General features: G+C 40.5%; 1 protein-coding gene and 1 long non-coding RNA gene across 6 annotated transcripts in view; one reads left to right on the forward strand and one right to left on the reverse strand.

The window, feature by feature from the left end:
* Window positions 1-17493, reverse strand: part of RNF123 (ring finger protein 123) — a 155352-nt gene that overhangs the window by 116114 nt on the left and 21745 nt on the right. For 3 of the 5 annotated variants that reach the window (XM_056805049.1, XM_056805052.1, XM_056805053.1), the window contains exons 1-3: window positions 14993-15128; window positions 2210-2321; window positions 1776-1860 (exon numbers count right to left, since the gene is read on the reverse strand). In XM_056805049.1, the coding sequence (XP_056661027.1) occupies window positions 1776-1860; window positions 2210-2291 (167 nt within the window). In that variant the 5' untranslated portion in view covers window positions 2292-2321; window positions 14993-15128. Of the gene's footprint in view, window positions 1-1775; window positions 1861-2209; window positions 2322-14833; window positions 14950-14992; window positions 15129-17493 lie in introns of those variants that run through there. The other 2 variants (XM_056805051.1, XM_056805050.1) reach the window with 2 other exon arrangements.
* Window positions 13722-15506, forward strand: LOC107649680 (uncharacterized). Its single transcript, XR_008913471.1, has 2 exons — window positions 13722-14500; window positions 14918-15506. It is a non-coding gene; the product is annotated as an uncharacterized LOC107649680 (long non-coding RNA).

The following is a 17493-nucleotide window of genomic DNA, read 5'->3' on the forward strand; positions in this document are numbered from 1 at the left end:
CACTCACCTACCCATTTGTTAGGTATAAGGGGAAGCTTCCTTTAAGTAAACCCAATACGGGAAAGTCTAGGCTCTTCATGCATAAGAAATTCACTTTCCAAAATAATCTCTCCAGCTGAAAATAATCTCTCCTTTCTCATATTTAATAGAGCACTCTGGCTCTCTCCTTTGCCTCTAGAACCTTCTCTCTTGCATCATATTTATCTATGAACACTGTACCTCATCCATTCTCAGCCTCCCCCCCCCAATTTTAAATTTCTTAAAAGCAGAGGCAATGTAATTATCTTGGATCCTGAGCACCAAATACATAGCAGGCACTTAAAAATGACTCTTGGGGCAGCTAGGTGGCTCAGTAGATTGAGAGCCAAGCCTACAGATGGGAGGTCTTGGGCTCAAAACTGGCCTCAGACACTTGCTAGTCTGTGTGACCCTGGGCAAATCACTTAATCCCCACTGCCCAGTCCTTACAGCTCTTCTGCCTGGAACCAATACAAAGTATTGATTCTAAGACAGAAGATAAGGGTTGTGTTGCTGTTGTTATTTTTAATGACTCTTCACTTTCCAAAACAAATTGCCTTTAAATAGTAGTGTGACATGGGAGAAAAAAGATTGGATTTAAAGTCAAGAGATTCAGGATGGAGGTCTGGCTCTGACAATAGCTCCATCCCTTTGAGCTCTTAAGCAAATTATTATTTCCGCTCTCTGAGCCTCAGCTTCCTCATCAGTAAAATGGAGATAACACTTATAAAGTATTGACCTCAGTGGATAAAATGAACTCATATACATTAAGTACTTTATAAACCATAAGTTATTTTGTAAATGTAAGGTAATAAATAGCAATAATAACTTATCAGTTATTATTATCAGCTAGGGGGGACAGTGGATAAAGAGCCAGACCTAGAAACTAGAGAAACTGGGTTCAAATCTGGCCTCAGATACTTCCCAGCTCTGTGACCCTGAGCAAGTCACTTAACCCCCATTGCCTAGTTCTTACCACTCTTCTGTCCTGCTTAGTACTGATTCTAAACAGAGGTAAGAGTTTTTTTTAAAATAGCTTCTTGATTAATTCCTATCAAGATGGTTATCCACTTACATGAGGCTACTCGCTAGCTGCTTGGCAAACAGCTGGAGAAGAAGAGGGCTTCCCATGACTCCAGCTGGCATTCTGACCCCACTATAAGGTCTGGCCTTGGATATCTCTAGGGTCCCCCTGACCCCCAGCCTACAATGAGACCTTTCTTTCTACTGAACTCTTAAAGCACTTACAGACTACATTGTTCCTTGATCATTTACTTTTGCTGCATTGCCCTGAATGTATCTTTTTACAGTGAGCATGCCAGATTATCCTATACAGCCTGGAAATTTAAAAGAAGGTAGGGGATATGTTTTCTATCATATTAACATCAGTAAAAGCCAACCTTTTTTCCCTCTGCTCTTGACTGTTAGAGAACATAAGTACCAGCTTAAAATGGTATTCTTTTTCAGTATCTACTCTATATTGCTTTTCATTTCAGCAAGATCTCAATTTAGAGGTACAACTCATACCTATCAATGACATATTCAGGCCCCTAAGAACCTTTTCTGTCTTCCTAAGACAGCTATAGCGCTCTACACATAGAAGGTACTAAATATTTATTAATCTTTTGTTATTGACAGAAAACCAGCTGACCAACCCCTACCCCACATGAAAGGATAGGTCCCAACAGCAGCAGCAGCTCTGGTATGATCTCCCCCAAACCAGCCTCATATTTGCTAGAGAAAGAGGGCCACTGTACCTGCTAGCAGTGGTAGAGGGGATCTCATCCAGACTAGGAAAGATATGCTGGAGGTAGTCATTCAGTAAGTCTTCATTGACAATACCTGTAGCACATGAAACCAAATGGGAAAAAGACAAGGGAATGGAAGTCATATGCTTAACAAGGTGCTAGGTCAACTGTGCAGTATTTAGTTACAACCTAGCTGAGCTAGGGGAATACTCAAGAAAGAAAGCCATATTGTGCAGGAAAGAGTTGGAGAAAAGGGAAACACTAAAGGACTGTTACTCAGGGAGTAGGGGACTAATTTATTAATAGCTGGGCCTTTTGATTCTTCTCCTTAAGACACTTTTTCAGCCTAAATGACTGTATTATTAAGTGCTAGCAACATGATCACAAATACTCCAGAGTTCCCTCCTCCATGGCTCCCCCTGGTTCTTGCCCAGGTCTCTTACCTGTGACTTTGGGCTTCTCAGAATCAGAGGTCAGTCTGTAACTCTTTTGGGTTAAAGATGTGCCTGACCCTTTTGACGACATTCTTCATTTCTCAGTGAACAGTCAGTGATCCTGGGGATGGGAGCACGAAATAGAGATTTTCTTGCACAACCATTACAACTCAAATTTGGTTTGTTTGGCTACATTTATTTGTTACAAAGGAGAATTTCCTGGAGGGGTGGGGAAGGATGATGCAGGCAAAGAACGAGTGGAAGTATTATATTATGGGGGTATAGGGATAGTGATAGTGATGTAAAAAAAAAGAAAGAGAAGAACATCAAAGTAACATTTTAAAAATACACAAAAGGGAGCAGAAGGAAGTTCAAAAGGCAATGAAGACAAGCAGGGCAGAGCTGGCATTACCAGGGTAAAAGGAATACATACTTTCAAACAATAGATTGCTCATAATAGCTTCATCATTTTCTAAACAGTCCTTTTTTCATGTCTTTTATATATGGAAATGCCTATGTCAGTTGATGCCAGTCAGTTTCATAAGAGAGAGTGTGTGTATATATACAAAACTCCTACTTTCTTTATTAGTATCAGTTCTAAGACAGAAGAGCAACAAGAGCTAGGCAATGAGGGTTAAGTGATTTGTCCAGGGTCACACAGCTAGGATATATCTGAGGTCACACTTGAACCCAGGACCTCTTGACTCCTGGCCTGGCCTTCTATTCACTTTCCTACCTAGCCACCCCGCTATAAGTATATATAGATATATAGATATTTTTTTTTCAAAAGAGTAGAAGCTAGGGGGCAGCTAGAGGGCTCAGTGGATTGAGAGCTAGGCCTAGAGAGGTCCTGGGTTCAGACACTGCCTAGTCATGGGACCCTGAGCAAGTTACTAACCCCCCCCCCCCCCTACCATTGCCTAATCCTTACCACTCTTCTGCCTTGGAGCCAATACACAGATGGATGGTGAGGGTTTAATAAGAAGATGGAAGGTATGCGTTTTAAAAAAATAGCAGAAGCTGCTTGCAAATAGTAGCAACAGTATATGTTGGCAACCAAAACAGGAGACTGCTTCTCACAGCCCTTGCCACTGCTTCTGCTTTCTGTGTTTTCCCCTGAGCATGATGGACTAAAAAGTAATGGAGAGAAATAGACTTCCAAGTCTACTGACTACTTGGGAGTTCAGGAATTCCTGGGTTCCTCAGTCAGTGCCAGCTGTCCTATTGGAGGCACTCCCTAAAACTACAATTTCTTGTAGGACATGACAAACAACTAGGTTGGCCAAAAGAAGAGGGGTCTTGAGCAAGCTTCTCAGAGAAAAGAGACAACTTTATGCCTTAAGTTTTTGTCGGGGCAAACCTCTGAGTCTTTTGTGTTAAAGGAAATAAATAGCTATCTGGTTCAAAAGAGAAAAAGAAGAGGGGGGCAGCTGGGTAGCTCAGTGGATTGAGAGCCAGAACCAGAGATGGGAGGTCCTAGGTTCAAATTTGGCCTCAGACACTTCCTAGGTGTGTGACCCTGGGCAAGTCACTTGACCCCCATTGCCTAGCCCTTACCACTCTTCTACCTTGGAGCCAATACACAGCATTGACTCTAAGACTGAAGGTAAGGGTTTTTAAATAAAAAAAGAGAAAAAGGCAATGTTCCTTGGTGCTGTTCCTCTGAGAGTGTAGAGAAAAAAGAAAAGGGAAGCTAGGACAGAGCCTTCAGTTACACCTAGCATTTCCAGCTAGGGTGTGGAGCCACTTTCCCTCTTTTGTTGTTATTCAATTGTTTCAGTTGTCTGACTCTCCATGACCCCATTTGAGGTTTTCTTGGCAAAGATACTGGAGTGGTTTGCCATTTCCTTCTCTGGCTCATTTTACAGAAGAAGAAGCTGAGGCAAACAGGGTTAAGTTACTTGCCCAGGGTCACACAGCTACTAAGGATATGAGATCAAATTTGAAATCAGGAAGATGAGTCTCCCTGACTTCAGACTCAATGCTCTATCCACTGTGTCACCTCACTCCTACTCCCTAACTCTAGGTGTAACTGAAGATACTACACTATTTCAGTGATCTCATTAATTCCCAGGAGTTTAACTATTATCTCCCTGCAGATTACTCTCAAATATACATCTCTAAGTCTACAGAAATAAATATCTAACTTTAGTTTCTCTCCTGAGTACCAGTCTCATAATATCACCAACTTCTTCCTAGACATTTCAAACCAGATGTTCTATAGGTACCCTAAATACATGTCCAAAACAAAAACCATCATCTTTCCTCTAAAACAACTGTTCCCAAACACCCTATTTCTGTCTAGGGCATCACTATTCTTCTAGTTACCCAGGTCTTCAGTTTTAACACTCTCAACCCCTCACTCTCCAGATCCTATCAGTCATCAATTTTCCCTTCTCTTCATTCCAATAACCACAACCCTAGTAGATTCCTAATTGGCCTCTCTGCCACACCTTTTCCCTTTCTATTCCATCACCTAAAGAACTAGGAAGACCATAATGCTAAAGCACAATTCTGATGGTGTCATTCTCCTGCACAATCAACTGTAGTTGATCAACTACACAATCAACCTCTAAGATCAGGTAAAAAATTCCTCTGCCTGGCATCTAAAGTCCTTTATAACCTAACTCCAAACTACTTTTTCATACATTATTCCCCTTCGCCACTCTGTCATATAAAACTGGTCTTTTTGCTATTCAGATATGCATTCTCCCCTTTCCATGCCTTTGTACTAGCTGGCCCCAACACCTGGAATGTACTCTTTCATCTCACCTCCATCTCTTCAATGTCTTAGTTTTCCTTAAAGCTCAGCTTACCCTAATATTAGCTATATGACTGGGCAAGTCACTTAACTGCTCTCTGCCTCAGTTTCCTTATCTGTAATATGAAGATAATAACAGCACCTACATCTCAGGGTTGTTGTGAGGTTCAAATGAGATAACATTAAAGTGTTTTATAAACACTAGCTACTGTGATTATCAATATATATTTTATTGTTTTCTTCACTCAGGCACTTTAAACCTCCCCATATTCCTTTTTATCTTCTACCTGTTATTTCTTATTTGCTATAATTTATTATGTTCATATGCCAGTTTCTTCAGTTGTTCCTCAATCTCTGGACATGTAGGTTGTTTAAAATTTTTGTTCTCACTGTGTGACCCTAGCTGTGTGACCCTAGGCAAGTCACTTAACCCCCATTGCCCTTACCATTCTTCTGCCTTGGAGCCAATACACAATATTGATTCCAAGATGGAAGGTAAGGTATTTTGTTTGTTTTTTGTTAAAGACCTTATTTCCTTTTTTTTTAATTTTTTTAGTCAATTTAGAACATTATTCCTTGGTTACAAGAATCATATTCCTTCCCTCCCTCCCCTCCCCCCACCAGGTAAGGTTTTGTTTTTTTTTTTAATTAAAAAATATTTTTTGTTCTCAATAAAACTCCTAGGAATATAAAAATAATAAACAATAATTTTCTTTTAAAGTTCAGCTTAAGTGCTACCTTCTACATTGTGCTACTGCCACCTGTGAAGTTTTACTTTGTATTTAGTTTGTGTGTGTGTGTATGTATGTGTATGTGTGTGTGTGTATGCAAATATTTTCAACAAGTTCTAAAATTATACACATGGGCATCTATGTGTATATGTGTAGTCTTCTCCAAACAAAATGTAAAATTGCTTAAAGGCAGAGACTGTTTCATTTTTATTTCTGCAAAGTGCCTGAAACAAAATCTTGATAACTGACTGTTTCCATTGTATTACTATGAATTACTATATTTTGGTTATCATAGGGTCTCCTTGGGACCTCTTGGGCACATATGCCCAGCAGTAGAATGTCTAGTCAAAGGGTATAAACAGTTCACTGAATTTCACTGCCTAATTTGAAATTAATTTCAAGAATGGACAGAACAATTCACAGCTCCTCAAACATGGGACTATTTCTGTATTTTGTCATCATCATTCACAATTTGCTAGATGAGGTAAATCTCAAAACTGTTTTAATTTGCATTTCTCTTTTGACTGATTTGAAACAATTTTTACATGATAGCTGGCAGATTGCATTCTTCTTTTGAAAATTTAAGTCTTTTAACCACCTGAATGTGTTCTTGGTTTTAAAATGTTCATATAAATTCTCTATATGTCTTGAATATAGGAATTTTATCAGAAAAAAATGATGCAAAGATATTTTTTCCACTTTGTAATTTACTTCTCATTCTAGGGGCAATGTTTTTATTTTATGCAAACATTTTAAAATTTTGTAGATTTCTCTTTTCTTGTTTGATTAGGAATTCTCCTAGTCATAAATTACCTTCTTCTAATTCTAATTTTATCACAACATGACCTTTTATTTTAGGTCATATATTCATTTGGAAATTATTGTGGCATATTTTATAAAATCTTGGTCTAAATAATGAGATACTATTATCAATACTGGAATACTATGTTTCATTGTTTCTGGATCTTGCTGACCAAGTCTGTCTTGCTGATTTTTATGTTTTAACTAGTAACAAATAGTTCTGATAGCTTACCCACCATGAAATAGTTTGAAGACAATATTATCCTTCATTCCTAATTTCATTATTTTTCTTAGAAATTTATGCCTTTTATCTTTTAAATGAACTTTGTTATTATTAGTTCTATAGTTGTATTAATTGTAAAACACTGTTCCTCTGATTAGCATAACACTAAACATACATTGAACATCATCATTTATATTTTATTAGTGAAACCTAAATGGAGACAATGAATATCCCTCAACTTGATTCTTTTTTTTTTTAATCCTTATTTTCCATCTTAGAATCAATACTGTGTATTGGTTCCAAGGCAGAAGAGCAGTAAGGGATAGGTAATGGGAGTTAAGTGATTTGTCCAGGGACATTTAACTAGGAAATGTCTGAGGACAGATTTGAACCAGGATCTCCTGTTTCTAGGCCTGGCTCTCAATCCACTGAGCCACCTAACTGCCCCTAAACTTATTTCTCTAAAATGTATCTGTATTTTTCTATAAGTTTTCAGTATTGTCTTATTAGTTGATACAAATATTTCATGCCTTTTGTAGTTATTCTAAATGAAATTTCTCTGTCATTTCCTTCTAGTTTTTGTTATTGCTACATAGAAATAGTACTTGTGGATTTCTTTTTGTATCCTATTTTACTGAAGCTACTAATAGTAAGCTTCCCTATTCTCTATAGTATTTTAAGTAGAGTATCAGGTCTAAAGATAGGGGTAACTTTTTATCTATTTTTCTGGTTTCTGCTTTTTATTTTTCATCTTATTTTACTAGTAATTCTAAAATCATCAGTGAGGAAAATATTAAACAGTACATATTCTTTGATCCAATAATCCCACTATGAGATTTATGTACCAAAGACATAAAAGAAATAAACATAAAAATATTTATGGCAACATTTTTGTGTTGGAAAAAAAAATACTGAGTAGGTGCCTATAAATTGGGTAATGGCTAAACATGTTATAGTATCTGAATGTGATGGAATACTATTGTGCTTTAAGAAATGGAATTTCAGAGAAACCTGGGAAGACTTATGTGAAATGTGCGGAACCAGAACAGTTTATACAATAACCACAATATTGTAAAGACAAATAACTCTGAAAGACTCAGGAACCTTGATCAATGCAACAATTAGCTCATGATTCTAGAGGACTCATGGTGAAATAGCAGGAGGTGAAATCTCCTGAGAGAGGGGTGACAGTCTCAAAGTACAAACTGAGACTTGTTAGTCAGTGTGAAAATGTTTTTTGCTTGACTATATAGGTTTGTAAAAGAGATTTTGTTTTCTTTGTTTCTCAATGGAGGAAGGAAAAGGAAAAGAAGGCATGTTTTTGTTGGTTGAAAAAAAATTCTACTCTACTATTATTTTGCCACTGAACCAGGTATCTTTTCCCTCCACTCCCAACTTTCCCCATTTCCTTTAGTGTGTCTTCTTTCTCCATTAGACTATAAGTTCCTTGAGGACAGGGGTGGTCCTTTTCTTATTTGTATCTTGAGTGTTTGGTCCAATCCCTAGAACACAGTAGGCACTTAATAAATGTTTATTATATTCTGGAGGAGACAAGAAGGTCCATACAATGCCAAAGTTGGGGACAGGGGGTCAGATCCAGTGCCATTTACACTGCACCTGGTTGAGTCTCTTTCCCAAAAATATCTCACCTTGACTTTTCTTCAAATTGCAAGATGAAAGAAATGACAGTTAGATGCATGGTCAATATGAAATGTCTTTTTTACAGTGATACAGAGATTTAAAAAGAAAAAAAGGACTGCTACTTCTATCCAAGATGTAATCAGAGAATCATAGAATTTGGAGTTGGAAGAGATCTCATAAGTCATTTTTTATAAATTCATTTTAAAGATGAAGAAACTGGGAGGCCAGAGATGCTACACGGGTGACCTTGGGCAAGCAGAATGCAGGTTTGAACCTGAGCTCACCCTTTAAATCCTCCTTCCACTTCAACACACTTTGCAGCAAGGCAGAAATAGTAAACTATGCTGCACTGAAATTTACTGTCTTCTGAATGAAATGTTCTAAGATAAGAGTTCTTAACCTGGAGACCATGGGCTTGTTTGTTCAGGGTTTTTTAGTAGTTTGGTAACTGTTTCAACATTGTTGGTTTCCTCTATAATGCTCTGTATTTTATCACTTACATTTTAAAAACAAGATTTTAAAACAAAGGCTTCACCAAACTGCCAAAGAATGTGTGGTGCAAAAAACAAAACAAAAAAAAAAACCATATTTATCAGCAAGAAAGAAAACGAAAGACAAGAAATCAGGAAGATCCTGGAACTCATGTTGGAAATTCATTCATTTAGCCAACTAAAAGAGAAGAAATCAAAGAGCATAAATAAGCAAAAAAGTCTTGGCAGAGACAAGAAAGGATTCTTAGTAGGAAAAGTCTAAATATTAATACTTGCTACATTCCAAAACAAAAATGAGCTCAGAAGAAATTATCTAGGAATTCCAAGTCACCTAAAAAACTCTTATCTAATCCCTAGATGTACTCACTGAGGGATAGTAGTTGCTTAAAGAAGGCATAAATGCTAGAGAAGTAGGGGTGCTGGGGGTCCTAAGAAAACTTGTGTTTCCCCTCCTTTTTGGTAGGAGAAAAACAAGAACAGGTCACCACCTAGACAAGGAGAATAAAAAGATCTGTTCATAGTCTGTCCTAGATAAGCTTAGCCAGAAAGAACTTTCCAGCACATTATAACCTGTTTATATCCCAAAGTTTCTCCTACACTTATCTTGTCTCCTCAAATAGAATATAAGACTATCTTCAATTTCTATCTCCCCCAAGTGCACACTGCAGGTATTTGATAAATAATTGTTAACTCTAATCTGCTTGGGAAGTATGGGCAGTAACATCAGTGCTCAGCTTCAAAATAACACATCAGTACTTGCTGCCAAGGAATAGCCATTGAAAATTCCCAAATGCTAGAGGCAGTGAGGAAAAGGCAGTGAGGCTACCAAATAAATATAAGGTTTTTAATCTGGTATTCAAGACTTCCTGAATCTGCTCCTAATTTGTGTTTCCAGCCTTCACTAATCCCTTCTATGTCAATACAAAGCCACCATTCCCTAAGACTGTCCTGCCCTATTCCCTTTCTAGACATTTGAACATACTACCTTCTATACCTGAGAGACTCTCTAGCAATCTCCTTCAAAGCCCAGTTCAGAGGCCACCTCTTCTGTGACATTTCCCCTGATTTCCTCAGCCAAGAAATGATCTCTCCCCTTCTTAAATCTACTTAATTTCAACTATTTAATTAAATCATGGATATAGGGCAAGACCTAGATCCATGATTTCATTGCTAAAGCAACGTTCTGAACGAGGAAACTCTCTCCCCTAATACAAGTCAATATCTTCTCTTTAACTCTGGGTCTTAGAGAGTTGGCTGGGCTACTAAAAGTTAAGTGACTTGCCCAGTCACAGAAACAGTGCATGTCAGAAGCAAAATGTAAAACCAGGCCACTATGCCACATTGCCTCTCATGATATTACTTATACTACTGAAGAAAGCTGCCTGGTATAGTGGGGAAAAAGCCAGTCTTGGAGTCAGAAAGAGCCAAGTTCAAATCTTGCCTCAAACACTAGTAACATGGCCATGAGCAAGTCACTTAACCTCTCAAATTCATTTTCTTCATTCATAAAACGGGCATGACAATAGAACCTACTTCAGAGTTATAAAGATCAAGACACATGACATGTCATATCATTAGCAAAGTACTATGTAAATGTTAAGTTACTATTAAACCTGTTGAGAAAGTTATCTGGTATCATCCTCACCTCTTTAGGTTTTTATGATGGTATTCTCTTCTAGTTCTTTCTACCTGCTTGTCTGCTCTTTTTTCTCCTCTGCTGGACTCCTTTGTCTCCTTTCATCTAGGACACCCTTCCTAACCATGGGTAATACCCAAATGTCTGCCTTAAGTCCTCTTATCTCCCTTGATACTATTTCACTTGGTGATCTCATCAGTTCCCATGGGTTCAATTATCAACTTTATGAAGATGATTCCCAGATCTCTATATTCAATCTTAGTCTCTCAATACTTTATCACTCGCTGCCTTTTGGACTGTTCAGACTACTATCTCATAGGCACCTCAACCTCCACATGTCAAACACGGTACTCAATATATTTCCCCAAAGCTCTTCCCAATTCCCCTATTACTGGCAAAAGCAGCATTATGTTCCAGGTCATGCAGGCTCATAATCTTGGTGTCATATTCAACTCTTCACTCGATTCCATATCCAACTGAGTCTTGTAGTTCCTACCTTCAAAACATCTCTCATGTATATCCTCTTCTCTCCACTCACACAGCTCTATCACCACCATGCTGATGCAGGCCTTTGTCAATAAGCTCTTGGTTGGTTTCTCTACTTCAAGTCTCTCCCCAATCTAATCAAACATCCACTGGGCTGCCAAAGTAATGTTCTTAATGACTGTGTCTGACTATATATAATAATACAATATAATATATACAATAAACTCTGGCAATTCCTAACTGTCTGGAGGATTCAAATATAAACCCTCTGTTTAGCATTTAAAGCCCTTCACGATCTGGTCCCTTCCTATCTTTCTAGTCTCCCCTATTTGTCCTTGACAGTATATCAACCAACTTGATGCCTTTTCACTGGCTGTCTACCCTCCATACCTGGAATTTCTTCCTCCTTCCTCTCTTGGCCTCCTTAAAAACTCAGCTCACATCCTCATTTCTGTGATCTTTTTTAGCCCTTCTCATTGCTACTCCCATTTATGCTGTATATATTTCATGTGTAAAAAGGAATTCACATATTTTCCTACACAAGGACATAAGCTCTTTTGAGAGTACAGATTATTTTTTCCTTTCTTTGTAATTCCAGCAGTTAGCACAGTGCCTGACACATAGTAAGTATTTAATACATTCTTTTTAATTGGTAGCAAGTGCTGATGTATTATTTTGAAGCTTATAGCAGTTTGAACCCTGATGTTACTGTCCACATTCCCAGCATCTGAAGCATTGTAAACAAGAGGTGCTCAACAAATGCTTGTAGTTGTTAAACTGAGAGAGAGATAGAGAAATGTCAGATCTTTCACATAAGCAAGTTGAGAATAGACCCCAATGAATAAAGTGGTCCAGAATTCCACCAGTGAGACAGAATTTATGCACACACAAACATACCAAGGAAACCACTGCCTTCTGCAGCCTTTCCACAGGATCATAGAGCTGAAAGAACCCTAAGAGCTCTTCTGGCCTACTCACTTCTCCAGCCTCAGGTCAGTGAGGCATAGATGGTGAATTACTACTTGCTCCTCAGCTGTCCACTCACTGTTACAGTCCCACTGGGATAAGAATTAATTCTTATTCCCATCTCAAATTTTTCCTGTTTTAATTTAAATCAGTTTCCTCCTATATGGTCCCCCCAGCACACAGGGAACCACTCCTAAGCTTTTTTCCTCATGTGTCATTCAAGTATTTAAAGGCAGCAGAGTTGATTCTAAAGTTTCTATCCTAACAACTCTAAACTCTTTAACCAGTCTTTTAAGGCCAACTCTTCTCTGGACCTTCTCCAAAGGATCTTCAACTACAGCACTAACATCTTCTGCTTCCTTTTCAGATGTGATCCTGAGAAACCTCTCAGTCCTTTGCCTTTTCCTCAGGCAGGGAGTCCTTTGGACAGAGAGTTTCAGAAGCCAGTGGACTCCACATAGTTTTTTGAGTAATTTTATTATTATACATTTAATGACCACCAAAAAACAAATATCCAAGTAATCGATGAAAAAAAATCATTCACATAAAACCTTAAACTTAAAAAACTCTTCAGAACTCCCTGGGTTTTTTAAGTGTTTATTTTCACACTAGCAAAATAAAAACAATATTGTCTTTGTCTCCTCACAATCTCTTCTTCTGTGGGTACACATTTGTTACTGGAGGTCTGGGCTCTACCCATTTTAGATCAAAATGATTTCCTAAGAGTTTTACTGTGTCAATTTTACAACCTCCCCAACTACCATCCAACTACCACCCTGGGCGTTCTAGGAACAACAGATGGGGGGAAAAATACTTGTGTTGGCAGAGTTTAACTTAATGAAGCCTGGGCAGTGTTAAGTAAACTCATGCTAGACCTTCCCATTTACTTGTCTCCAGCACTAGGTGTGTCTAAAACATTACATCTGACAGCTTGGCGCAAAAATGAACTCCACCCTAAGTAACAGATGTGTATTTATGGGACAAAGAATGAATAGTTTTGGCTCCTCTTAAAGTTCCCAATCCCCAGTGATGTGACCTAAAAAGCAGTGCAGGTATGTATGTGTTTATGCTGCCTCAACACAGAAGGAATTAGAAAGTCAGAACATAAGATCACTAGTAATTCCTCTGGAAACAATGTTTGGCCCAGGGGCCTTCTCATAGTTCATAGAGTTCCTACTATCAATCCTCATTCCCCAGAAAGTACTGTTTGGGTGAGAGGAGAAGGAAGATGAGTCACACAGGAGTACAACACCAAGCCCTGGTGGAGCCCTGCTTCTCAACCAAAGTGCCTTAGATTTTCACTTGGATCTGTTATTGTCTGCTTATTAGCCAAACTTAAGTTAGGACGCTAAAAACACACCTGAAACCCATTATCCCCAAACCAGGACTAATAGTGCCTTCAAAGACTGAACCTGCTGAAATAAAGGGTCAGAACTGGGTTCCAAGGAATAGGACAACAGATTTGAAATATCAAAATTCAGGAACTTGGGAGGTGGTTCGAGGAGAAAAGATCAGGAAGGAATAGAGGAGAAAGAATCTAAGGTCTGAAGAAAACAGGGGTAAAGTCCCACAAAACATTGTAGAAAAATTGGGGGAATACAGTTAAGTGTAGGTAAAACTCGAGTGTCAATGGAACCAGATTAAAATATAATTGACTAATATTTAACAAAATAAATAAAATATAAATAACATTACATTTAAAAACTAAGTCAATATGCAGGCTGCAAGGATCCTGATGTATAGATTACCAAATCCAGTTTCTATTCCAGTTTGACAATACTAGAATAGGCAATGAGAGATTACCTGGGAGACATCACACTGAAGGACAAGGTATTGCAAGGGATTAGACCAACTGGAGGATGTCACAATAGTGCCATTAGGGGTGAGGGAATGTAGATGAGTCAGAGTAAGGTTTTATAAAGAGGGTGATGGGGCCAGATAGAAAGAAATGGTTTGGGGGACATCATAGCAAAAAGTTTAGAGCTTTGGGGAGGTTACTTGTAAGGCAGTTGTAGAGTGTGGAAGGGCCAGAGCAGTCACAGGGTGGTAGGTGTAAAGAGGAATGAAGGTGATGTGGGTGACTCCCGAGACCCCACCCTACAGATAAGAGGGTCACTCCCCACTGCCCTCATCATCCCTTTCACATACACTTCACCATATTGTGAAAGGAATAAGACCCTGGAGAGGATGTTCAAGGTTGGGGAGATCATGAGAGCAGTGGGGGGAATGGTGAGAGTTACAGGGGCCCTAAGGGGGGGAGAGGACGACTATAATTTAGTCTAAACAATTGAGTTACAGAGAGTTATTGTGAAAGATGGAGGGTCCCAAGCGGGAAGGGTCATAGAGAGCTGCAGGGGGTTTAGTCATAATAGCTCAGGGGTCACAGTGCTGAGTGTGTAAAGGGATATAAAGAGAGAAAGAGGAGGGAGAGGAGGAGGATGGTGAGGGGGCTGCGGCGAGGATGAGAAAGAAATGTGGGAGGGACACAGCGTTCACAACTAAAGGTGCGAGAAGATGAAGGGTGTGAAGAAGGGGAATGAGGGAGCCAAGGGACAACTGCCAAGGTGTCTGAGAGGGAGGTGCATACAGTAAAAGGGTCCCAGGGGAGGAGGTGGGGTCCCCACTAAGACCGGGTAACAAGGGGAGGGAAGGTAAGTTACGTGAGGAGGGGCAAAGTTAGGGGGATGGGCAACGTAGAGGAGGCTCCCAGAGAGAAGGGCAGGATGACAAGATAGGGATTTGGGGTGAGAAGTCACCGCTGGGGGGGATACAGTGCGGGTGAAATGGGGAGAACCCCCGGTCAAGGGGAGAGGGAATGGGAGGTCCTGCCGAAGGGACACAGAACGGGGAGCGGAGGCCCCCCCGCGCTGGGGACAAGAGCGAGGGGAGAAGGGCACCTCGAGGTGGACATCCCGAGAGGAGGGGGCGACACCACCCCGTCCTCCCCTGGCTGACCGACGACTGTATCCTGGCCGGTCTAGGGAGCCCGCAGACCCCGCCTCCCCGGCTCTGGGGCCTCCCCGGGTCTCCGCGCCCATCCCAGCAGCCACACTCACCCTTCGCCTCGGCGCCTCACATAACATCCGCCCGGCCGCTACGGCTACGGATCCTGGCTCAGACCAAACTGCCTCCACAAGCGAAGCAAGCGTTGAGCCGCGCGCTTCGAAGCCACGCCTTTCATCCATCTCCTACCTCCCGCCACGCCTTCCTCGTCCCGCCCCCTGTCTCCCCCCCGCCCTCCGCTCCATAAATCACGCCCCATCCAATCCCCACCTCCTGTCTCCGACCAGCTGAAGCCACGCCCACCCCTCCCTCCTCTCTTGAGCAGGAACCCAAGTGACTATCCTGCCCCTTCTCCCTCCCCTGTCCTCCTCGCCCCGAAGCCACGCCCCAACCCTGCCCATTTCCCCCACCCCCACCCCGCCGACTTAGACAGGAGCTCGCGCCTTCTTTCTTCTGTGTGCTCTCTTGATAACTTTCAGCGGTTTCCATGTATTTGACTATCAGATGACCTTACAGACAGGCACACACATTTGTTTATATAAATATGTTCTTATAGTGTGCAGCACACATGGTGTCCCAAAAGTGTCAGTGCACTTCGCCTCCTTTCTATGTCTTTGCACAGGTCGTCCCACGTTCCCGACAGGTCCTTTCCCCTTTTCTCAGCTTGCTAGTCTCGGTGTAAGATAACAGTTCAGGCACTACCCTCTGTCTCCGGAACTTCCTTATATGCAACCACTTTGTACCTGTTCACTTCATGCTTATTGATTTGTGTGTGTGTTACATTAGACCCTAAGCAGCTTGAGGGCAGGGACTGACTTTCTTAGTAGGCCTTTAATATTAAATTGAATTTCATTCTTTTTCTTTTTTTAAATCCTTACTTTCTGTCTTATAACCAAAACTATGTACATTATCTGCACAGCAGTCAGTGGGGCTGCTGAAGGGGTCTTGGGACTCCTTTCCTTGTATTTTGTGTGTTCTTTTGTAATTTAGCTTTGACCTGGTATTGGAAAATGGATTAGGCTTTTGTACTTTTTGTAAAATTTGTAGCATGACAATCAACCAGTATAAATAGAATAAAACTGACTGGTGTAAAAAAAATTTTTTTAAAGGCAGAAGTGCAGTAAGGACTAGGGAATGGGAGTTAAATGATTTGCTCAGGGTCACACAATTAGGAAGTCTGAGGTGGATTTCATTCTTTTTTTTTTTAAACCCTTTCCTTCTATCTTAGACTCTATACTGTGTATTGGTTCCAAGGCAGAAAAGTGGTAAGGGCTAGGCAATGGGGGTTAAGTGACTCGACCAGGGTCACACAGCTGGGAAGTGTCAGAGGCTATCAGATTCCATTCATTGTCCTTTTATCCTTAGCACCTACTCCAAGGCCTGATATAGCAGAAATGTAATAAATGCTTGTTGACTGACTGGTTGATATCAAAAGCTCTACAGCTTGGAGAGGTGAGTTGCCCATTTGGGGACCACACATGCCCCAAAGTCAAAGCCTGTCCCTTAATGGCAGGGGTTCTCTGTGCGTGTATTCTTGCCCCTCTTGGTATATTCTCTGTATGTATGGCTTTCTTAACCTGTGGGAGAGTGTACCCATGTGCATGGAGAGAAGGCTCTTTTCCCATCATTTTATTCATCGGGCCATTTGATTAAATGGCTTTTGCTTTAAACTAATGCACCCTCTGGTTAGCTAGTCAAAGTAAATCCATCAATGGGGGCTTGTGAAGTATGGTTTTGGGTGGCTGCTCACCCTGTGACTTGAGGCAACTCATTTGTGAAGGGGGTGCCATGTGCAACATTAGACTCTCCTTCCTGGAACACTGAAGATGGAGATCGGGTCTGGGTCAGCAGTTCTGTCCACAGAAGCATAGGATGACAGGTAGGTGGTGCCATAGTACACAGAGAACTGGACCTGAAGTCAGGAAGCCATAAGTTCAAATTCAAACTCAGATACTTATTAGCTATGTGGCCCTGCCAAGTCACTCACCCTGTTGACCTCAGTTTCCATAAAATGAACTAGAAAAGGAAATGGCAAACCATCTCAATATCTTTGCCCAGAAAATCCCAGATGGGGCCAGGAAGAGAGACACGACTGAAACCACTGAACAAGAAGAATTTCAGACCCAGGAGTCATTTTATAAAAAACACAGAACAGAAAAGCATAGACTCTTAGGATGTGGACCTAAATGGGACCTCAGAGGTCACCCTGATTAATGTTCTTATATTACAAATGAAGAAACTGAAGCAAAATGGTGATGTGACTTGCCTCAGATCACCCAGCTAGGAAGTGTCTGAGTCCAGATTTGAACTCAGGAAAAAGAATCTGACTTCAGACCTGGCCCTCTATCCACTGTACCATCTAGCTGCCCCCTTGCCTAGAATAGGAACTTAATAAATATTGGTTAACCAGTGGAACTGCTTGTTGGCTACAGGAGAACGGTCAGAGGAGGGGAGGAAAAGAACATGGATCATGTAACCATGGAAAAATATTCTAAGTTAATTAATTAACTAACTAAACTTAAAAAAATAAATATTGGCTAAATTTAATCACATT

This window comes from Monodelphis domestica, chromosome 7, assembly GCF_027887165.1.
Source record: "Monodelphis domestica isolate mMonDom1 chromosome 7, mMonDom1.pri, whole genome shotgun sequence".
NCBI classification, from domain to species: Eukaryota; Metazoa; Chordata; class Mammalia; order Didelphimorphia; family Didelphidae; genus Monodelphis; species Monodelphis domestica.